This window comes from Pogoniulus pusillus, chromosome Z (genome assembly GCF_015220805.1).
Source record: "Pogoniulus pusillus isolate bPogPus1 chromosome Z, bPogPus1.pri, whole genome shotgun sequence".
Taxonomy (NCBI): Eukaryota; Metazoa; Chordata; class Aves; order Piciformes; family Lybiidae; genus Pogoniulus; species Pogoniulus pusillus.
The window spans coordinates 41,379,203-41,402,324 of NC_087309.1; the positions used below are offsets into that span (position 1 = coordinate 41,379,203).

Genomic DNA, 23,122 nt, shown 5'->3' on the forward strand with positions numbered 1-23,122 from the left:
CCTCTCCCCTCAAGTTGGGAAGATTCCAGCCTCCAAGTCCACAGGCAGAGATCCCCTGAAGTCTGGACATTAGACATAGGCTGTGACACAGCCCCAGAGGGTGATTAATAATTAATAAGACTTGTGAGTAAAAGCTTCAATACCTCTGTAAAATCTGTTGCCTCTGCCACAGAGTAGAAAGAGTTTCAGCCTGCTCTGCTGGGCAAATAGCATAAAGATCCCAAGCAGCATTAAGCCATGGGGAAAACTCCTCTCTCTGTTTATAGTTTGAATGTTTGCTAGTTAAATAACAAATCCCTGTACATATTTTATCCTAAATTGTTTTCATAACTGTGTACAACCTTTAATATTAATATACAGTGGTTGGGGGTGGTGAGAGTTCAGAATATTGAATTTAATAAATCTATATTTTTATATAAAATTATCTTGCCCCAATTAATTTCTCACCTCCACCAAATAGGTGTAGGTACTGAGAATGCCCCTCTGCAACACCCTGTACAGCCAAAGGGGCCAGGTGCCTGTGTCAGAAACAAGCAAGAAAGCCCAAAACCAGGGACAAACTTCCTGATTTCAAAGCCCAAGACCAGAGACAAACTTTCTGATTGCCAGTCAGGTGCCAGTGCGTGGGGTGCAGGTTGGGACTGGGGGGCACACCCCTTGCTGGACCAGAGGGGTGAGGCATGCACCCCCTGCTGCCTCCAAACAACTCACACAAGCCACACACCTGCATTTCAGTGGAACAATTACAAAACCACACTTAAAAAGAGACTTCTTGAGCGAACAGCTCCAGATGTGGGACAGCCTCTATGTCAGGGCAGCCCTGCCATGGGCAAGGGGGCAAGGCCCTACCTGTGACAATGGGGTAGGACTGAGGCCCCGGCACGCTGGCTCCCAGGTCGGCGGAGGTTGGGCTGCTGATGTTGGCCTTCATCTCATCCAGTCCACCAGCTAACGAGGCCATGGCTGAGTACTCAGTGGCCTGCAAAAGAGAAACAAGAGGCCTTTGAGGGATGGAGAAGTCACTGCTGGAAGCTTGTGCCCCTGTGACAAAAAGCAGGTGTGGCACAGATCTCAAAGCCACCTCTCTCCAGCTGGGTCTAAAGGCAGGGTCCTGCACATGCTTTGGCCATCCACAGTGCTCCATGAGCCAGGTCTGTGCTCACCACTGATGTTCTCAGAGATCACCCACAAAGGTTTTCCTCATAGAAGCTGGCCCACACTCATCATCAATGTCCACAGGCAGCCCAGAAGGCCAAGGGCAGCCTGGGCTGCATCCAAAGCACCTGGCCAGAGATGGAGAGAGGGGATCCTGCCCCTCTGCTCTGCTCTGGGGAGACCTCACCTGCAGGGCTGTGCAGCTGTAGGGCCACCAGCAGAAGAGAGCCCTGGAGCTTCTGGAGAGGGTCCAGAGGAGGCCACCAAGATGCTCAGAGGGCTGCAGAACCTCTGCTGTGGGCACAGCCTGGGAGAGTTGGGGCTGTGCAGCCTGGAGAAGAGAAGGCTGCAGGGAGAGCTTAGAGCTGCATTTCAATAGCTGCAGGGGAGATGCAGGCAGGCTGGGGAGGGACTGCTGAGAAGGGCCTGTGGGGCTAGGCTGAGGGGCAGTGGTTTGGAAGTGGAGCAGGGCAGAGTCAGGTTGGACATCAGGAGGAAGTTGTACAGAGTGAGGATGGAGAGACCCTGGCATAGGCTGCCCAGGGAGGTGGTGGAGGCTCCATCCCTGGAGACATTGAAGGTCAGGTTGGAGGTGTCTCTGTGCAGCCTGCTCTGGCTGGAGGTGTCCCTGCTGCCTGCAGGGGGTTGGGCAATGCCCTTTGGGTGTCCCTTCCACCACAGTGCACTGTGGACCAAGGCTTCCCTGCAGAGGAGATTTGGCAGGAACTGGGTCTGCAGCTGCTGAGTGGAAGTCACCTGCTGGGTACAGATAATGTTCCTGCCAGTTAACCCAAACTCTCCCAATTCCAGTGGTGGCATCTGGAGAGCCAGGTAGCAACAAGCAGTTTGTCACTCAGGGGTGTCCCCTCTTCTCTTGGCAGTGTTACCTTTACCCATCATCTCGCCAGGAGCAAAGCACACAGGCCAAGGCGTGTGCTGAGCAGATAGCTCTGCCACCAGCTGCTTCTAAACCCAAATTCACTCCCATGGCTGTTCCCAGAGTGCCATCTCCTGCCATGGGAAGTTTTTCATCCCTAAGGAGAAACTTGTTTGGTATGAGGATGCTGACAGCCTGGAGCAGGCTGCCCAGAGAGGTTACGGAGTCTCCTTCTCTGGAGAGCTTCCAACACCCCCAGGCCATTGTGATCCTGGGCAAGCTGCCACGGGTGCCCTGCTGGAGCAGGTGAATTGGACTTCCAGCTCCACCATGCTGGGATTCTAGGATTCATTAGCTGAAGCTACAGTAAATAAGAACATCTCCCACAGCCCTGCAGCAATCCATGCAGCAGGTGATGCCAAGCCATACACCCAGGATTTCCAAGTACAAGGCAGAGAACTTCTTTCATTCACCTCCTTCCAGGGTCACTCACACATAGCTGGGAGGTTCTTTCTCAAAGTTCTCTCCTCCCTCTTGTTCATTGCACTTTCAGCTGCAATCCTTTATCACATTCACACCAATAACAACCAGATGATGATGCCTTCAGGCAAAGAACAGCAGCAGGAACAACCCCTCCAAGGCTGCTCCCTGCAGCATTTCTGCAGACTGGGTCAATGCAGAAGCTGAAACAACCTTAGGGAACCAGGGCCCCATGATGTGGAGGCTCCAAACCTGGAAGTCACAGAATCATTTAGGCTGGAGAAGCACTTTTAGATCCAGTTCATGAACCCTACTTTGCCAAGTCCACTACTAAGCCCAAGCACCACATCTACACAGCTTGTAAATGCCTCCAGGGCAGCCTGGGCCAGGCCTGACATCCCTTTCTGTGAAAATAAGTTTCCTAACATCCATCCTAAACCCACCCTGGTGCAGCCTGAGGCCATTCCCTCCTGTTCTGGCACTAATTTCTAGGGAGCAGAGCCAAACCCACACCTGGCTGCAGCCTCCTCTCAGGGAGCTGTAGAGAGCAGTGAGGTCTCCTCTCAGCCTCCGCTTCTCCAGGCTGAACACCCTCAGCTCCCTCAGCTGCCCTTCATAAGTTTGGTCTTCATCAGATGCTTTCAAGGCTGGGTTGGATTGGGCCTTGAGCAACCTGGTCTAGTGGGAGGTGTTTCTGCCCATGGGACATGGATGATCGTGATGATCCCTTCCAACCCAGCACATGCAGTGATTCCACGACCTCATCATTTGTCTGAGTGACCAAATGAAATTCACTTTCTCTGAAGGAAGCCAAGGCTGACCTGAGGGAGCAGACCCTTCCTCATGTAAGGCTCTCAGAAGCACACAAGAAACCAGCAGAGAATTGATCTGGTGTTTGCCAGGAGCTCAGCACTTCAGGTCAGACGCTTGTGGAGCTTCTTGCCCAGTTCTTCCCACAAGGAGAAGTTAACTGAGGTGGATAACCCCATGTTTGTGCAGCTGTGTCTCCTGAGGGTGCCACCTGCCTCAAGACACCCCACACACCAACATCTTGCACACGAGCCTGTCAAATGCATCTTGCCAAGACCCAGCTGCTGGCTACCCTTCACCCAGCCCACCCGTCAGGGTCCTCTCATCCATCTCCTTGGCATTAAACTCTTTCCTCCTCTGGCACTCTCCATGCCCTCACATTTCCCCTGCCTCCACCCACCCAGCCCCTTTCTTTCTTCCACCTCAGAGCTGTGCAAGCCCACTCCCCTGCTTCAGCCCCGCTTCTGAAGCCCAGAGAGGACATCCCCTGGAGCCCACATCCTCTGCAGAAGATACCAGTGGTGGTCACAATCTTTCTCCTTCCCACCAGTGCAGGCAAACCTCCTTAGTCCACATCCCACCAAGGTGGGTTTTCCAGGCTCCACTCCATTCTGTCCCACTCCTGCAGCCCCTGTGTTGGTGGCACCACTGGAGGTTTGACTCCCCCAAGGCCTTCATCTGACAAGACGCTGGAGAAGCAGCATGGTGACTGCAGCCCTGCAGAGGCACCTCAGGTTGCTGGTGGTGCAGGAGTGATGTGGGATTGACCAGAAAAAAAGGCTGTCCTTGTGCACTGGCCATGTGGTGCTTCTGGTGTCTGCAGAGGAGCTCACACCACTCCCCAGAGGAGGGCACTTTCTCCACCTCCTCCCAGCCAGCAAGCCACAGCCACACTGCAGCCAGACCCCCAAACCATTTTCTGTCAGCAGGTTGATCCACTGTTCCCCACGGGCAGGGCCTGGAGGTGGACACCAGTTTAGGAAGGGGCATAGCTGGTCACTTGGTGTCTGTCAGGAGGCATCCTGCTGTGCCTGGGGCATCCAGGGCTGGACCAGAAGATGCCTATCCAAGCTCTGCAGCCAAAAAGTGGATTTGGGGGCCTCGGCTCCTCACACAGACCCCATGGAGACCAGCACAAACTACTCTTAGAGCTCAGCACAAACTGAAGATGTCAAAACATCACAGCTTGGACCTTCTAGGGGCTGAGAAACTGATCTAGGAGGAATTAGGCCCAGGCCTGACCTCTTAACTGTAAAGATCTGGCAGCATCACATCAACAAACCATAAGCTGGTCCTTCAAGCCTGGGCAGCTTTAGTCTCATACAGCCTAGACCCAGCACCAAGCACTGCCAGCCCAGAGACAGCCCTGCCCTGGGCTGATCCCCGCAGGGTGGGCAGCAGGGATAGGGAGGGGATTCTGCCCCTCTGCCAGGCTCTGCTGAGACCTCCCCTGCAGTGCTGAGGCAGCTCTGGAGTCCTCAGCACAGACAGGGACTTGTCAGAGCTGGAAGCCCTCTGTGTTGAGGCCAGGTTGGGAGAGTTGGGGTCTCCAGGGAGACTTTCTGGTGACCTGTCAGTGCCTAAAGGAGTCCAGCAGAAAGCTTTTGAGCAGGGCCTGTTGTGACAGGCCAAGGGAGAATGGTTTAGACTCAAAGAGGGAGATTGAGAGTGGAGAGAATGGAGAAAGGTTTGACCCTGAGGGCAGGGAGAGCCTGGCCCAGGGTGCCCAGAGAGCTGGGAGCTGCCCCACGGCTGGAAACCCTCAAGTTCAAGCTGGACTGGGCTCTAAATCACAGACTCATAGAACCATAGAATCAGTCAGGGTTGGAAGGGACCACAAGGATCATCTAGTTCCAACCCCCCTGCCATGGGCAGGGACACCCTACCCTAGATCAGCCTGGCCACAGCCTCATCCAGCCTGGCCTTAAACACCTCCAGCCATGGGGCCTCAACCACCTCCCTGGGCAACCCATTCCAGGCTCTCACCACTCTCCTGATGAACAACTTCCTCCTCACATCCAGTCTGAATCTCCCCACCTCCAGCTTTGCTGTGTTCCCCCTGGGCCTGTCACTCTCTGATATCCTGAAAAGTCCCTCCCCAGCTTTTTTGTAGGCCCCCTTCAGATCCTGGAAGGACACAAGAAGGTCACCTGGGAGCCTCCTCTTCTCCAGACTGAGCAGCCCCAACTCTTTCAATCTGTCCTCACAGCAGAGCTGCTCCAGCCCTCTGAGCATCCCAGTGGCCCTTCTCTGGACACACTCCAGCATCTCCACATCCCTCCTGTAATGGGGGCTCCAGAACTGGATGCAGCACTCCAGGTGGGGTCTCACCAGAGCAGAGAGGGGGAGAATCACCTCCTTCAGCCTGCTGGTCACACTTCTCCTGATGCAGCCCAGGCTCTGCTTGGCTTTCTGGGCTGCAAGTGCACACTGCTGGCTCCTGTTGAGCTTCTCCTCCACCAGCACCCCCAAGTCCCTCTCCTCAGGGCTGCTCTCCAGCCACTCACTGCCCAGCCTGGATTTGTGCTTGGCATTGCCTCGACTCAGATGCAAGACCTTGCCCTTGGTCCTGAATAACCTGATCATGGACCAGGGATATCTTTAACTAGATCAGACTGCTTAGAGCCCCCCTCATGGCCCTATCCAGACCTCCTGCCAACACTCTCAAGGAGCCTCTACAGCAGCTTGAGGGGAAGCCCATGGGGTGGCAGATTTGGGTCCTGCATTATCATGCAAGGAGAAGCCTGGGATGGCTGGGCAGAGACAGGGGTCCTTCCCTGTCTGGTGGGCACCTGAGCCTACTGCTGGGGAGGTGGAATCAGGAGTGGGGTGTTCAGGACCCCAGAAATTACCTGCAGAATGAGTGCCTGCGGCTGAACCACGCACTGCCTCATCAGCATGGAGCACCACTGCCACAGCATGCAGGAGAGAAAACAGACACGTGAAACAGCAAAGGACAAACGGACACAGTGGGGACAGGGGCAGGCTGGCAGCTCCCTCAGCTGAGCTGCCCAGCTGCCCGGGCTTGAAGGACCAGCTCAGCTCCCCCTGCCCAGCCCAGAGCACTTAGCTGTTATCAGGGTGCTGGGGCTGGGCTCTGTGCCCAGCAGGGCAGTGGCCAAGGTGGGTTGCACAGGGGTGGTCTCTGCACACATGGGCATCAGCATACCCACCCCACAGGCAGTGGGATCTGCAGTGCTGCCCCTGCCAGCCTGCGCTGCAAGGGGCAAATAATAGCATCACAGGACACTCTTGATAGGAAGAGACCTTGACGGTCACAGAGTCCAAACACCAACCCAGTGCTTCCAGGGCACCACCAAACCAGGGCCCTCAGAGCCAAGCTGCAGAGGCTTGAAACCTCTCCAGAGAGAGGGACACCACCACTGCTCTGGGCAGCCTGGGCCAGGCCTGCACAACCCTTTCCATGAATGAAGTGTCCAACCTAAGCTTGTCCTTGAGGGGCATCTTGAGGCCATTTCCTCTTGTTCTATTGCTTGTTCCTTGGGAGAAGAATGCCTCCAGGGAGGAGGCATCCACAGCCTCCCCAGGAAACCTGTTCCAGTGTGTCCCCACCCTTATTCTCAAGAACTTCTTCCTCATCTTGTCTCTCCCCTCTCCCAGCTCCAAGCCATTGCCCCTTGTCCTGTCAATCCCAGCCCTCGTCCAAAGCCCCTCCCTATCTTTCCCATTTCCTTACCTGTCCCTTCTAGAGGGCACAGATCCTGCACCCCAAAGCAAAGGCAGAAAGGTGGTGCCTGGAAGCAACTGTGGAAAGGAGCCAGTATGTCCCTGTGACTTACACCTGTGGCTTTCTGCACCTGCTCAGTTTTCCAGACCTCACCCATAAAACACTGGCAGGAACCAAGAGACTTCTCTTGTGACTCTCTGCTGTTGGCATGGACATCCCAATGGTGTTGCTTGGGAAGCAGCAGTAGCACGACAGGAGCTTGGATCCTGATGGCAATGTGTCCCCTTCTGGGCTGCCCAGTTCAGGAGAGACAAGGGACTGCTGGAAATAGTCCAGGGAGGCTACAAAGCTGCTGAGGGGCTTGGAGCATCTCTTGTGAGAAGCAAAAGCTGAGAGCTCTGGAATTGAGAGCCTGGAGAAGAGCAGCCCCAAAGGGGATATGATCAATGCTCAGAAAGAGCTAAAGGGGCTGTGGGGTGCAAGAGGATGGGGACAGACTCTGCTCACTGTTGCCCAGGGACAGGACAAGGGGCAAGGGGCACAAACTGGAGCCCAGGGGGTTGCATTTGAGCAGAAGGAGCAACTTGTTGTGAGGGTGCTGGAGGCCTGAAGCAGGCTGCTCAGAAAAGTTATGGAGTCTCCTTGTCTGGAGAGCTTCCAACCCTCCCTGGCCATACTCTTCCTGCCTGCCCCTCATGGCAGAATCAAGCCAGGCATCACGACCAGTGTGCTCAGTCCGTGCTGTCACAGCACTTCAGAGTCACTGCCCAGATGAAGGCAGAGGCTGCTCAGGCCAGGTCTGCTGCCCATGGGAACCCCACCTCAGCCTGACAAAAGGAAGGGACTGGTGACATTAGATATGGCTGAGGGACCTCAATCCAGGGCAGCTCTAAATTGTCTCCCCGGGCTTTCAGAAGCCAAGTGCCACTGGCAGCTGCCCAGCCATCAGCTCTGTCTTTGGTTTGATGGGCATAGAAAATCCCTCCCAACGCCCTCCTCCTCACAGCCCAACGGGGAAGGCATCCAAAGATCCACAGATCAAAGCCACCTCTCCGTGCCATCACTCACGGCAGGGCTGCACCATGGCCAGCTCAGCTAGAGCTGCTCTGGAGCAAAAGCCATCACGCAGATGAGTGGGGCCGGACCCCAGCCCCTCTCTGCTTTTGGCAACCTCACGCCCTTTGCTGTCTCACAGGGAGGAGAAGTTTGATGTCAGCAGTGCAGCCTCCTTTCCTGGGCTCAGAAGGGGCATTTCTCAACCTCTCTTTCACCAAGCACAAACATTATCAAGGAAATTAACAGCTGTGCTTGTTTTTAGCCCAGCTCCAGGTGCCCATCCCCAGGGACTGCTCAGAAGATGGCAGGAATTCTGCACCACAAAGGCTCTCACACTCACTCTCAGCAGAGCTGACCTGCTTGTGATCCAGCCTGGGGAGCAGGGAGCGCTGTGCCACAGCGCTCAGACACATCCCAGCCTGGTCCAGGCGTGGACACTACTGTCCTGGGCTGGGCTGGGACCCCCAGTCCCCATCTCAGTGCCCAGGTTTTGACCTGAGGTGTTTCTCTGACACATCTAAACAGCTGCATTTCCATCCCCTCTCTGTTCCTCATTTTCATTGCGCTCTAAGATCTGCATGTAAAGGTCTGAGAACAGCATCTGTAATTGAAGATTATGAAGTATAGCCAGCTGCTGACAGCCTGCTAAGGAAGATGGATTATCCTCATTTTTTCCTGTAAATTTTGTCAATTTTGGAATTCATAAAAGCTATCAACACTGATCAAAACGTGACCGAGCAGCTGTGCCAGAGCGGGCAGCGCGGGCGCCCAGGACGACGTCGGCTCTCTGCATCCACCCATCCCAGGCAGGGAATCACACAACTGCCAGGGTTGGAAGGGACCCCAAGGATCATCCAGATCCAAGTCTCCCCCAACCCTGGTGTGGGCAGGGACATAGACATCTTCCATTAGATCAGGTTGCTGAGAGCTTCATCCAGCCTGGCCTTAGAAACTTCCAGGGACAGGGTTCTCACCACCACCCTGGGCAACCTATTCCAGTGTCTCACTGTGGCATCATAGAATCACAGAAAGCTTTGGGTTGGAAGGGACCTCCAAAGCTCATCCAGTCCAACTTCCCAGCGGCCACCAGGGACATCCTGCTTTAGATCAGGCTGCCCAGAGTCCAGTCAAGCCTCACCCTGAATGTCTCCAGGGATGGGGCCCCAACCACCTCCCCAGGCAACCTGTTCCAGTGTTCCACCACCCTCACGGTAAAGAACCTGTTCCTTCCTGACGGCTCCTGCAGGGCACACACATCCCACCACCTCCACCCTCCCCCACCCCCGCCAGAAAACACAACCCCCAAGCCCCCCAGCCCAAGCTGGAAGCCCCAGCAGGCTGGGAATGAATCAAGCCCTGCACACACATAAATTGGAGGCGGGCGAAGCCGGCTCGCGGCGCGGCACCGCGCCTAATTTACAGCCTGTGCTCCCCCTTTTATTTATCCCTAAGTAGCAAACACGATTTCCATTCAGGGCCTTCGTTATGTTCCTACTCCGAGCAGACAATCACAGCACACTTGAGGCAATTGTTTAGCCTCTTCCTCTCAATTTTCCCATTACTGGGAGTAAGTACTGTTGGGACTCTTTAATAGCCCGACTGCAGCCCATATCAATAACAGATGAGGTTTAATCGTCCGACACAAAAATTATTTAGGCTGGGTAAGGACATCCAATGTCATTTGCATAATGGCATTTCCATCCTGAGCACCTAAACCCATCGTGCATAAACAAGGCCCCCAGACCATAAATAACAATAAATCACCGCGTCCCGGCGCCTCTCCGCCGTAATAGGGAGCCTCTGCTCGCAGGAATTATTGCAGCAGGAAATGGGCGCTGCAATTCTGAGGACGTGTGGGCATGGCACAGGGCAGTAAATCACCACCAGGACACATGCCTCCTTCCCTGGGCCTGTCCCATGGGCAACAACACAGAGCCCCTGCGCTGGTGGGACCCACCCGGGGCTGGGTAGCGTTCTCGCAGCCGTCTCTTGGGCACGGCCACCAGAAGGAACAAAGTGAAGGCCTGAGCCCTGTGCTTGGTGCCTGGGGGTGATGGGCCTGCAGCTCTGCCAGACCCCCCACCTGGCTGTCCCTTGTGCCCCCAGCGCTGGGGCTGCCACTGCAAGGGCTGGTGGAAGGCCTGCAGATGCCTGAACCATGGAATTATGGAACTGTTTGAGTGGGAAGAGCCCTCTGAGCTCATCCAGCGCAGCCATCAACCCAACCCCACCACGGCCACTAAACCATGGCCCCAGGTGCCATGCCCACACCTCTCTGGAACACCTCCAGGCATGAGGACTCCACCACGTCCCTGGGCAGCCTGTGCCAGTCGCTAACCACTCTGGCAGCACAGAAATAATTTCTCATGGCCAACCTCAACCTCCCCTGGTTTCAGAGCCTCCACTGGACTTTCTCCAGCAGTTTCCTCTCTTGAACTGGGGAGCCCACAGCTGCAAGTGGGACTCCAGATGTGGCCTGGCCAAGATAGAGGGAGAGGAGAATCTCCCTTGCCCTGCTGGCCACACTCTTCTTGATGCACCCCAGGAGACCCTTGGCCTTCTTGGCCACAAGGGCACTTTGCTGGCTCGTGAGGAACTTGCCCACCAGCACTCCCAGGTCCTTCTCCTTGGAGCTGCTTCCCAGCAGGTCCCACTCACTCACACTAGTGCAGGAGGTTGTTTCTCCCCAGGGGCAGGACCCTCCACTTTGGCTGGCTGAGCTTTCTTATGTTGCTTTCTGCCCACCTCTCATGATCACTTTATGCCCCTCACTGTTACCAGGTACTGCTAACACAGTAGATGTCTACTGTTCCTAGAGACAGGAGCTGGACATGTTACCCCTAACCATGACAATTCCAGCCATGGGAGGAGGGAAAATGCATGGTCCTCCACCATGGTGGCTCCACTGCTCCTGGTGAAGAGCTGGCATGGGTGAGCAGGGCAGAAAACACAACCAGCATCATGGCCAAGAGTTTCCCCATGAAGAAATAGGCCGCAGAGTATGAAGGCACATTGGGAATGTAGATGAAGCTTACACCAACTGCCAGGTCTTCATCCTGGCAACAGCTCCTGAGGCTTCAGAAGTCCTGCACAGAGAGGACATTTGCACTTCTGTCATGCTTTCAGGTGAAACACCTGAGGTGTTCACAAACATCACCTGAGGACCCCACCACAGCTCTCATGCCTGTGGTGAACTGGTTCCAAGGCAGCACCCCATGGCAGAACACTCCAGACAGTGTCTACCACGGACCAAAGCTCCCAGGGAACCAAAGCCCCTGCAGATCCTGCAGCTCCAGCTGCTCCACATCTCCACTCAGGTGAAAGCAGAGACAGCCACAGATTTTGCTGTGTGTTGTGGTGAGTGACAAAGTCCAAGGTGAGCACCAGCCACTCCAGAGACACTTTGCATTTTAACACCCTGTCTGCTCTGCCCACTTGCAGAGCAGGGAATTTGGATCTTTAGCTTCAAAAACACCCAAAACCAGCAGAAAGTGTCTGCATACAGGAAGAAAAGGTGAAGATTTGGTCAGTTTTGTGCCACTCACTCCTAGGTGTGGAGATCAGGGGTGCCTGGACACAAGAGGTTGGGCCAAGTGACATCCTGTGTGGATGGAGGGCACTAAATGCCCCTTGCCCTTGCCAGGTCCTTCATCCACTCCAAGCCCCTTTCCCACTCCATGCCCCTCTCCTCTCCTGGGCAGGGATGAAATGGAGCTCTCTGTGTGCTGGTGTCTGGTAGTGGGGGCAGCTCACTCTGCAGTGAGGAGCAGGAAGAGGGAAGGGTAATGCCACACCTGGAATCCTGGGTTCAGTTTTGTGCCACTCACTCACAGAAGGACATTTAGGGGCTGGAGCAGGTGCACAGAAGCGGAACAGAGCTGGGGAAGGGTCTGGAGAAGAGGTCTGAGGAGGAGCAGCTGAAGGAGCTGGGGGTGTTTAGTGTAGAGAAGAGGAGGCTGAGAACTCATTACTCTCTGCAGCTCCTCGAGAGGAGGCTGCAGCCAGGCAGGGACTGAGCTCTTCTGCCTGGTCTCAAGAGATAGGAGGGAAAGTAGCCTCAAGTAGCCCCAGGGCAGGTTTAGGTTGGCCATGAGGAACAATTTCTGCCCCTTGAAGGTTATCGAGGCCTGGCCCAGGCTGCCCAGGACAGTGGTGGAGTCCCCATTCCTGGAAGGGTTTCAGGGCTGTGTGGCTGTGGCACTGAGGGCCCTGGTTTGGTGGTGTCCTGGCAGTGCTGGGCTAACAGCTGGACTTGATCACCTCAAAGGTCTCTTCCAACCTCTTGCAACTCCATCGCCAGAGCATAGATGGGCAGACCAGTAAGTGTAGTACCTGCAGGCTACCTATAGACTGTTGGTTCCAAGTGGAGAGGCTTTGCCTGGTGATATCCACAGCTTGCCACTGCTGGAGCCTCTGCACCTCCTTGCTACCATGGAGATAAATTGAGACTGGAGATGAGGGAGAAATTCTTGAGAGTGAGGGTAGAGAGATAGTGGCACAGGTTGCCCAGGGAGGCTGTGGATGTCCCCTGCCTGGAGGTGTTCCAGGCCAGGCTGGATGAGGCCTTGAGTATCCTGGGCTGGTGGGAGGTTGAAGATCATCCAGTTCCAAGCCTGCATTTGTGTCTGGAGTTGGCCTGGCCCACCTGCAGGACCTTGCCCTGTGACGTGCTGAACCTCATGCAGTTGGCACTGGCCACTTTTCAAGCCTGTCAAGATCCTTCTGGATGGATCCTTGCCCTCCAGTGAGTGCCCTGCACCACACAGCTTGGTGGCACCCCAAAACCAGCTGAGGACCCCCTCAGTGGCACTGCCCACAGGGACATGGAGATGTTGACCATGACCCTTTGAGTCTATCCATTTGTCCAGTTCCTCATCCATTGGTGGTCTGTCCATCAAGTCCAGGTCTCTCCATCTTAAAGACAAGGATGTTGTGCAGGGCAGTGTCAGATGCCTTGCACAAGTCCAGGTAGACAACTTCAGTTGCTCTTCCCACATCTACCAGGGCTGTAACTCTGTGGTTGAAGGCCACCAGATCCACCAGGCACGACCTGCCAGTTGAGAAGCCCTGCTGGCTGTCACCCATCACCTCATTACTGTCCATGCAGCTTTAGCACACTTACCAGGAGGATCTGCCTCACAGTCTCACCTGGCACAGGCATGAGCCTCGGTTTAGCTGTCAGTCAGTGGTGCAAACACTGAGAGAGATCATAGAATCATAGAATCAACCAGGTTGGAAGAGACCTCCAAGATCATCCAGTCCAACCTAGCACCCAGCCCTAGCCAGTCAACCAGACCATGGCACTAAGTGCCTCATCCAGGCTTTTCTTCAACACCTCCAGGGACAGTGCCTCCACCACCTCCCTGGGCAGCCCATTCCAATGCCAATCGCTCTCTGATCCTAACAGTTCATCTAACACTGATCATCTGAGGAGCACAGTGCTTGGCTTCACTTCACAGCTGCCATCCCAGAAAGACACTTTCTGCCTCCAGCACCTCTCCCTCCCCCGGCCCTGCCTGTGTGTCTCTGAACATGGCTTGTCTGGGCCAGCTCAGCACGCCGGTCAGCTCTGAGCCCAGCGAGGACTCCTGCAGCAGGCAGGACGGGCTGAGGAAAGTGCTGCCTGCCCTCACTCCGTTGCATGCTCCAGGTGAGAGCAGTAGGGGTGAAGCCACCCCCAAGTTGCTCTCCTGGCACCGTGTCCTTCCTCACAGCTGCAATCATTGCTTTTATCCTGGCAGGTTCACTACTCAGCTGAGCAGAGAGGGATTCTGATACCAGCCCTTTTCTTCTGCAAGAGTCTTAGCTCCACAGCTGCTTCTGGACACCACAAAATCAGTTCTGAGGTTGCATCAGTGGATGTCCCCTTAAGGAGACCACAACACACAGAGAGGGCATTCTTCTGGAAATCCAACTGCTGTGCCAAGCAGGCTGCCTAGGAGATTCCTGGGTGCTTCATGATAGGCAAGTTTCCATCTCCTCCTGCACACTGTGTGCACCAGGGGCTGCTGTCCTACCCTAATGTCACCTTTCACGTTCCCCATTACAACTGTGCCAAAGTTTCCCTAAGCCACACCACAACAGCTGGAACCAGCAGCAGAACACCAAGGTCATGATACTTCAGCTTGGAAGTAAGCTATGGAGGTCCTCAAAGCAGAGCCATCCATGGAGCCAGAGCAGATTACTCAGCTTTATCTGCCTAGCTCTTGAAGTCCACCATGGATGGAGACCACACAACATCTGGGGACAACCTGTGCCCTGACTGTCCTCAGGGGAAAGAAGTCCTCCCTTGGAGCCTGCAGAGGCTCTCCTGTGTCAGCTCACAGCCCTGGCTCTTGTAGTCCCTGCACAAAGAGTTTAGCTTCAGCACATTGAGGTCTCCAGGTATTCAGGAGGTGTGTTGGGACCGTACCTTGGAAGCTTCTCTTTCTTGGTTAAAGTGGTGGTCAAGTGTGGAGAAAGCCTTCAGCACCAGTGTGAAACCACAGAGACTCCCAGAGGGAGGAGATCACATGTTCCTCATATGTCTTCATATGAGGAACAGCTTCTTCCCCAAAAAGGTTGTCAAGGCCTGCTCCAGGCTGCCCAGGGCAGTGGAGGAGTCCCCATCTCTGGAGCGGCCTCAAATCTGAGGAGATGTGGTACTGAGAGCCATGGTTTGGTAGTGACCTGACAGTGCTGGGCTAAGACTTGGACTCCAAGATCTGAAAAGTCTCTTCCAAGCAAAACAATTCCTTGGAGCTATGATCCTACGAGGCCAGCAGCTGCTGGCACACTGGCCACGGTGCCCTCATCACTGCTGGCCACACTGCATGTCACCAGCAGCTCCTCCGCACAAGCCTGTCTTCACCTCAGGAACTGTCACACACAGTCATCTGAGAGCAGCCCAGGAGAAAAAGAAGGTGGCAAGCGGCAGGAATGCATTGAAGATCCTGAAAACATTGCCCATCTCAGGACTTTGGGACCACCCCTCCCATAGCCAAGCTTTCCTTGATGATTTCAGTCCCAATCCCATTGGAATGGGCTGCCCAGGGAGGTGGTGGAGGCACTGTCCCTGGAGGTGTTCAAGAAAAGACTGGATGAGGCACTTAGTGCCATGGTCTAGTTGATTGGATAGGGCTGGGTGCTAGGTTGGCCTGGATGATCTTGGAGGTCTCTTCCAACCTGGTTGATTCTATGATTCTATGATCCAGAACCTCTCCTCTACCTCAGGAGCTTCATCATTACTGCAGAGCCTCATCTGCCACTGCTAGAAGCCCTGGTGCCAGGACCAAGCTGGTGGGTGCGGCTGGCCCATGCACCTGGAGGCACTGGGGAATGTTGTGGCCATTGCCCTCAGAGATGTGGTTGGATGTCCATGTTGGTGTTGGGTTGATGGTTGGACTGGGTGATCTTGGAGGGCTGTGCCAACCCAAACGACCCCACAGCTCTGTGATTCTGCTGGGCCCAGGGGAGGATGTGACAAGGGAACAGACCTGTGCCCTGCCCCACCAGAGCAGGTATGAGCAGGGGGCAAGCCTCAGCAAGTCCTTCTGCAGCAGGCTTGGAGAGATGCACCCAGCCAGAGAATTGTGGAGTTGTTCAGACTGGAAGAGACTCATCAAGTCCACCTGTGCACTGCCAAGCACCCCCAAATTGTGTCCCTCAGCACCATATCTCCATGGTTTTGAAACTCCTGCAGGGATGGGGACTTCATCACTGCCCTGGGCAGCCTGGGCCAGGCCTGGACAACCCTTTTGGGGAAGAATCAGCATAAACCCAGGCCACCACTGGGGCTTCTCCAGCAGAGCTTCATCCTTCCAAACACAGCATGGCAGCACTGCCAGTGCACTGCAAACATTCTAGAGCCCTGGAAATTCTCCCTGTTGCCTCTGGAAGAGTTGACAGGAGAAGTCCCAACCCTGGGCTGCGTGCTGCTTACAGATGGAATGGCAAAGCTGAACATCAGCTGCTGCCATGAGGAGGGACACACAGGAAGGGGCACCAAGATCTTTGCCTGGACATGAGAGTGGGCACCCCTTGGGTGAACCCATTTGGCTTTCTTTCCACCTCTTTTGTCAGAACCAGCCCCTGCTGCAGGTAGGCTGCACTCAGCAGAGATACTTGCAACCAGAGCAGGCTGCACAGGGACACATCCAGTCTGACCTTCAATGTCTGCAGGCATGGAGCCTCCACCACCTCCGTGGCCAGCCTGTGACAGGGTCTCCCCACTCTCACTCTGCACAACTTCCTCCTGGTGTCCAACCTAACTCTGCCCTGCTCCACTTCCAAACCACTGCCCCTCAGCCTAGCCCCACAGGCTCTTCTCAACAGTCCCTCCCCAGCCTGCCTGCAGCTCCCCTGCAGCTATTGAAATGCAGCTCTAAGCTCTCCCTGCAGCCTTCTCTTTTGCAGGCTGCACAGCTGTGGTGGAGGGGCAGCAGCCCCAAAACCGAGGCTTCCTTATGCCTCTACATGCCTGGACATGTTTCTCTGCCAGGACCTAAGGCAGTAAACAGATTGTGTAACACACACACACCCAGTCCGAGTACCCCTGGGGTCCGCCCAGGTAATCCCCTATTGGGAGGGTCCAGGCAAACATCTACTGCCTACTAAGGTAAGGCTTGGCTTGCTGCCAGCCTGATTGGTCACTTTAGATGGCCAAATGAGCCACGAACCTCGGCCCAGAGTCTATAAAGAGGGGTGCAAAGGTGCACCACATGTTCAGAGGTTCAGTCAGTTCAGAAAGTTCAGAGCATTCAGAGCGTTCAGAGGTTCAGACTCAGCTCTCTGATCCACATAGCAGCACCCTGCTGCCCTGACCTGCTTGCATGGCCTAGACACAGAGTCAGGCCCTTACTTACTCTCTTGCAGGCATTACTGAGGCTCAGACCTCTTGCATTGATCTCAAGGTGCAGTTAAGCTGTCTGCAAACCCTTTGAGAAGCAGAGTGCATGCACGCCTGCATTTCATACATATATGGGGAGCTGAGAGCCCCTGCCTAAGCCTAGAGCAGCTGTACACACTGGCTTGCTATCCTGCATTTATCTACGGAGCTCAAGTCTCCCTGCAGCCCGGCAGACCCTGCTTGCCCAGCATATACTGCTTATCAGCTGTCCTGTAAGTCTGGAAAGATCCAGAGCCAGCAGACCTTCAGACTGCTAACCTACAAACACAGCTGTGAGACGACTGTGCTAGAAGCTGCAGGGACAAATCCTTCTCCTGCACCTGGAAACCCTGCCAGCTGACCATCCCTGGACACGCACAGCATCCAGAAGCTGCAGCACCAAGGCAGAGACGACTTCACTCCAGGAGAGAAGGTCAGAGAAATCCTGGTTATCCCAGAGACTGGGAACCCTTATCAACCCCCTGCAAGCCAGGACAGACTCCAGCTTTACCAAGACCCAAATACTGGGCACACGCTGTGACAGAATCCTGGGAGGGTGATTAATGATTAATACTTAAGAGCAACACATCTAAGCAAGCTTTAATTCCTTTGTAATGTAAGTTATCTCTGTCTTAAGAGCAGACACAGTTTCAGCCCTTGCTGGGCAGACAGTATAGTTGTTAAGAGGCATTAAGCCTAAGGGAATCTTTCTCTCTGTCTATAGTTGTTGATAATTTGATATTTCCATTTAATAATCAATCCCTGTAAATATATCCCAAGATGTTTTCATAAACTTGCACTATGAACCTGAATTTCATAGTGGTTGGGGGTGGTACAAATTTGTAAATATTAATTTTAATAAATAATTTTATAAAAAAAATAATACTGCCTCAAATTAATTTCTCACCTCCCCCTAACAGAGGAGGAATAGAGAAATACCCTCCACGACAACAGCTCCAGCTCTGCAGAGGTTCTGCAGCCCTCTCAGCATCTTGGTGGCCTCCTCTGGACCCTCTCCAGCAGCTCTAGGGCTCTCTTGTGCTGGTGGTCCCACAGCTGGCCCCAGCCCTGCAGGTGAGGTCTCCCCTGAGCAGAGCAGAGGGGCAGGATCCCCTGTCTTCATCTCTGGCCAGGCTGCTTTGGATGCAGCCCAGGCTGCCCTTGGCTTCTGGGTGGCAAGAGTCTGTCCTGAGGAGGCTGCAGCCTCCCTGCAACAGCACAGAGCAGCCTCTGCACAGGGCTTTGTTCTTCCCACCTGCACTGCAGGTGAAGCTGCTCCTCTCATCCTCTTCATCCAGACAGTGAGATTTCCAGGGACACTGCTCCTCCCTCAGCCCCATGTTCCCTGTTGGGTTCTCTCAGTACCACCTCAGGGCTAGTAAACAACAATCATGGTGATGGTGAGCAGGAACGAGGATCCTGAAGGTTCATCCTGCAGAAGTCAAGGCCAGTTCAGAGGTCTGGAGCTCCCCTGGAGTAGGTGGAGGAGCTCTATCCAACATCTCTGTGGAATAACCTGTGTCTGCACCAAGAGCTGGTGGGCCCTTTGAATTGGAGGCTGTGGTTAGCAACAGCATCTCAGGGCTCAAATGGCTTTGTGGGCAACAGCAAACCTCATGCAGCTCAACGTGGAGAAATGCAGAGTCCTGCATCTGGGGAGAAACAACCCCAGGCACCAGCACACACTAGGAGTGGTCCTGTTGGGAAGCAGCTCCATGGAGAAAGACCTTGGAGTGCTGGTGGACAGCAGCTTCTCCACGGGAATGCAATGTGCCCTTGTGGAAAGAGAGCCAATGGCATCTTGGGGTGCAACAAGTGCCCAGCAGGTCAAGGGAGGTTCTCCTCACTACTTTGCCCTGCTGAGACAACACCTGCAATACCGTGTCAAATTTTGGGCTCCCCAGGTCAAGAGAGACAGGGATCTGCCAGAGACAGTCCAGCAGAGGCTGTGAAGATGATGTGGGGACTGGAATATTTCTGCTGTGAAGGACTCTTTCCAGTGGTGCCCAGTAATAGGACAGGGAACAATGGGCACAAACTGGAGCCCCGGAGGTTTTTTCCGAAGAAGAGGAGAAACTTGTTTGGTGGGAGGCTGCTGGAGGACTGGAGCAGACTGCCCAGAGAGGTTGTGGAGTCTCCTTCTCTGGAGAGCTTCCAGACCCACATGGATGTGTTCCTGTGTGCCCTACCTTAGATGACTCTGCTCTGGCAGGGAGTTTGGCCTGGGTGACCTCTGGAGGTCGCCTCCAATCCCTAACGTTCTGTGATTCTGTGATGGAGCAGCTCTGGAGCAGCCATCTCCTGCAGGGAGCTGGAGCTGAGCAGAGCTGTCACTTCCCCAGATCTCCTGCTCCTGCCCACTGAAATGTCACAGATGAGGACTGGTCCTCTACAGCCTTTATGAAACCTCCTTAAAATTTACCATCCCTGAAAGCTCTTTCTGGGCAGAAGGGTGGAAAGGTACTACCCGGAGGCCTTCTGAGCAGACTTCAGCTCCTCCAGAGGAGACTGTCCCTGCTGCCTGTGTGAGCCACCAGCCCAGCAGGGATGGCAGACCAGGAGTGAGCAAAGCAGACAGGAGACCCTGGGACACAGGATGTGTTCCTGCATCACCTGAGCACTCTGCATGGGTGATCCTGCAGATCCCACTCTGGGATCAAGAGGATGACTGAAAGCGAACTGACACATCCCATAGAGCCATAGAATCACCAAAGGGTTGGGTTGCAAAGAGCCAGTATCATCTGGTGCACCTCTGTGCAGCCAGCAGGGACATCCCCAACCACAGCAGGCTGCCCACAGCCACAAACAACCTGACTTGCAATGGTGCCAGCCATGGGGCAGCTCCCACCTCTCTGGGCACCCTGGGCCTCTCCAGGCTGAACACCTCCAACTCTCCCAGCCTGGCCTCACAGCAGAGGGCTTCCAGCCCTGCCAGCACTGCTTTGGCCTCCCCTGGCCCTGCTTCAACAGGTCCCTGTCTGTGCTGTGCTGAGGACTCCAGAGCTGCCCCAGCACTGCAGGGAAGGTCTCAGCAGAACCCAGCAGAGGGGCAGAATCCCCTCCCTGCCCCTGCTGCCCACACTGCTGGGGAACAGCCCAGGATACTCCAAGTGATGCCACCAAGTTCCAAGAGCACATCAGGGTCACCTCAGTGTAGGAAAGCACCCAAAGTCCCTCCAGCCCCCTGCCACATCACAGCCACACAGGAAGGGTGAGGGCAGCTGGTGGGCTGTGCCTGGGAGAAAAAATGCTGTCCATGGTGGTGAGAGAAAGAGGAAACCCTGCAGAGCTTCACCCCCTCGGAGGGGCAGGGGTCAGGGGCAGCCCTGCTCCCAGTCGCCGTCCCCACAGCGCCCTGCCTGCCCGGACCCCGCGCCCTTTCCATTCGGATGGGTATTGATCTGCTGGCAGCAATGGGCTGGATAATTAGCCAGGAATTAGGGTTTCTATTACAGCCAGGAGGCTGCCCCAGCTGATTTATCACCTGAATAATTTACTGTGATTGAAAGGAAATTAAAATGAACTCCATTTGACAACTGCAAGCCTTTATGGTCTGTGGTGAAGACTCAGGAGCCAAATTAATAGCCTGGTGTTGTCTAATAGTCTACTGAGAGTAAATATGGGGAGGTTTTTCCTCTCCTGATGTGCTCTCCTAGGCTGCATTTAGAGTGGGGGTTCTTTCTTTTACCCCTCCTACCAATAAAGCCACAGGGTGGATCAGGGGAGGCTTTGGCTGGGAGGTGAGCAGATCTAAAAGCCACCAAGGCATCCCTGCTGGCTGCTGCTTCCCATCTCTGCAGGAATTATAGGACCACAGAGTGGTTTGGGTTGGAAAAGTCCTCCAAGATCATCCAGGCCAATCTTCAACACAACCCCACCATGGCCTCTAAACCATGGCCCCGAGGGCCATGGCCACACATTTCTGGAACACCTCCAGGCATGGTGACTCCACCATCTCCCTGGGCAGCCTGTTCTAAGCCCTGATCACTCCTGCAGCACAGAAATTGTTCCTCGTGGCCAACCTAACTCTTCCTGGGGCAATTTGAGGCCATAGAAGGGCTTAGTGCTGGCAGCATGGGGTTGAGGAGGCAGTACCCACCAACCACCATCAGCCAGCACCAGCACTGGCACCAGCACTGGCACAGTCCACCCAGCTGCCACTGCTGGCTAGCATCCACTGGAATGGAGAAAGGACCTGCTATGGGCAGAGCAGGGAGCACAGGATGGAAGGAGGGTCAAGCAGCCACCCACAAACTCATCCCACACCCTGTGTAACTCCATCACCTCTGGCCATTGGCCTCCTGCCTGCCCTTAAGGAGCTGCCACAGAGCTGGCAGGTGGATGCTCAGCTCCTCTTTTCCTTCTCCTTTTACTTGCTTCCTTCTTTTGATTCAGTGTCAACATTTGTGGCCATTTGCTGAGACTGATGTTGTGTTTGTCACTTGCTTTTCATCTACATATGTGACATCAGCCATAGGCAAGAGGCTGGGCTGTGTGAGCTTGGCCCTGAGGGTGGGGAGACACTGTCACAGGTTGCCCAGGGAGGCTGTGGACATCCCCTCCTTGGAGGTGTTCAAGGTCAGGCTGGATAAAACCTTGAGCAACCTGGGTGTGTGGAAGGTTGAAGATCATCTAGTTCCATCCCAACTCATTCTATGAGTGCTTTGAGCAGCCTGGGCTAGTGGGAGATGTCCCTGCCCATGGCAGGGGTTGGCCCTGGATGATCTTCGAGGTCTCTTCCAACCCAAAGCACTCCATGAACCTATGACTCTTCAAGGCCTCCTCCAACACAACACCTCTGTGATTCTAGGAGCTTGTTTCTGCACTTCTTCAGGTGGCAGATGAAGGGAAAATCTGACTGTGGACACTCAGACACAGCTGTCAGTGGCTGCCTCGGTTTTCACTGCTGAAGGACAACCTAAAGAAGAGCCAAGCAGGTATTGTCTCCATGTTTTCATTACAAGTCTCTGGGTGCTTCAAAACGCTCCTTAGCAGCCACTGTCCACCCAAAGGCAGTGTCCCTCAGGAAAAATCCTTCTATTCATAGAATCATAGAGTTGTCAGGGCTGGAAGGGACCTCAAGAATCATCTAGTTTCAATGCCGTGGGCAGGGACACCTCACACTAGAGCAGGCTGCTCAGAGCCACATGCAGCCTGGCCTTCAAGACCTCCAGGGATGGGGCTTCCACCACCTCCCTGGGCAACCTGTTCCACAGACAGATTCACATTTTCTGACTGTCACCAACTTCTGCTGATTTTTTCTTGTTCCTGGCAGATTTCTGACTTTTCCCTGTTACTCCTGAGGATCCCTCCCCAACTGGAAGGGTTTGAGGGGTGAAGAGGAGAGCTTGCAGTCTCCATGCTCTCAGGAGATACACCCCTGTGGGCACACCATCCAAACTGCTCTTGCCAAGGTGGCAAACACTTGGCCAGATAAAAGCAGAATGTGAAGATCATAGAATCATAGAATCAACCAGGTTGGAGGAGACCTCCAAGATCATCCAGGCCAACCTAGCACCCAGCCCTGTCCAGTCAACTAGACCATGGCACTAAGTGCCTCATCCAGGCTTTTCTTGAACACCTCCAGGGACGGTGCCTCCACCACCTCCCTGGGCAGCCCATCCAATGCCAATCACTTCCTCTGTGTTAGGAGGAAGAACTTCTTCCTAACATCCAGCCTATACCTCCCCTGGCTCAACTTGAGACTGTGTCCCCTTGTTCTATTGCTGGTTGCCTGGGAGAAGAGACCAACCCCCACCTGGCTACAGCCTCCCTTCAGGTAGTTGTACCCTCCTCAAGCTACTGCTACACAGTAGTCTATATTTGCCTGGCTCTGCCAGTTCAGAACATCTCTGCTGTATCCATGGATAAACACAAGAAGAGACCTTCAGCTGAGCTGCTGCTAGAAGCAGAAGGGCTGCTGCTGCTAGTGCAGAGGGGCTGAGGATTCCCTGCTCAGAGTGTCGAGCAGCTCCCTCCCAAGTCAGCGACCTACAGAGCGCTGAGCCTGGCCACATCTTGTTCTGCCTCATTATGGCCTTGATCTAAAGTCTATTGAAGTCAATAGGAGTATTCCTGCTGGCTTCAATGAGAATTCAACTGGGCTCCTGTGCCAGGTTGGCAGCACCAGGGAGTCCATCTGTGCCCTGCACACTGACCCAGTGCTGCAGACCTGCCTTTGCCCTGCAGA

General features: G+C 54.6%; 1 protein-coding gene across 7 annotated transcripts in view; it reads right to left on the bottom strand.

The window, feature by feature from the left end:
• The window catches only part of PAX5 (paired box 5), a 148,502-nt gene that overhangs the window by 65,168 nt on the left and 60,212 nt on the right, over nucleotides 1-23,122 (bottom strand). For 6 of the 7 annotated variants that reach the window (XM_064176503.1, XM_064176502.1, XM_064176500.1 and 3 more), the window contains one exon: nucleotides 850-979. In XM_064176503.1, coding sequence (XP_064032573.1) covers nucleotides 850-979 — 130 coding nt within the window. Of the gene's footprint in view, nucleotides 1-849; nucleotides 980-6,174; nucleotides 6,232-23,122 lie in introns of all 7 variants that reach the window. The other variant, XM_064176496.1, reaches the window with a different exon arrangement.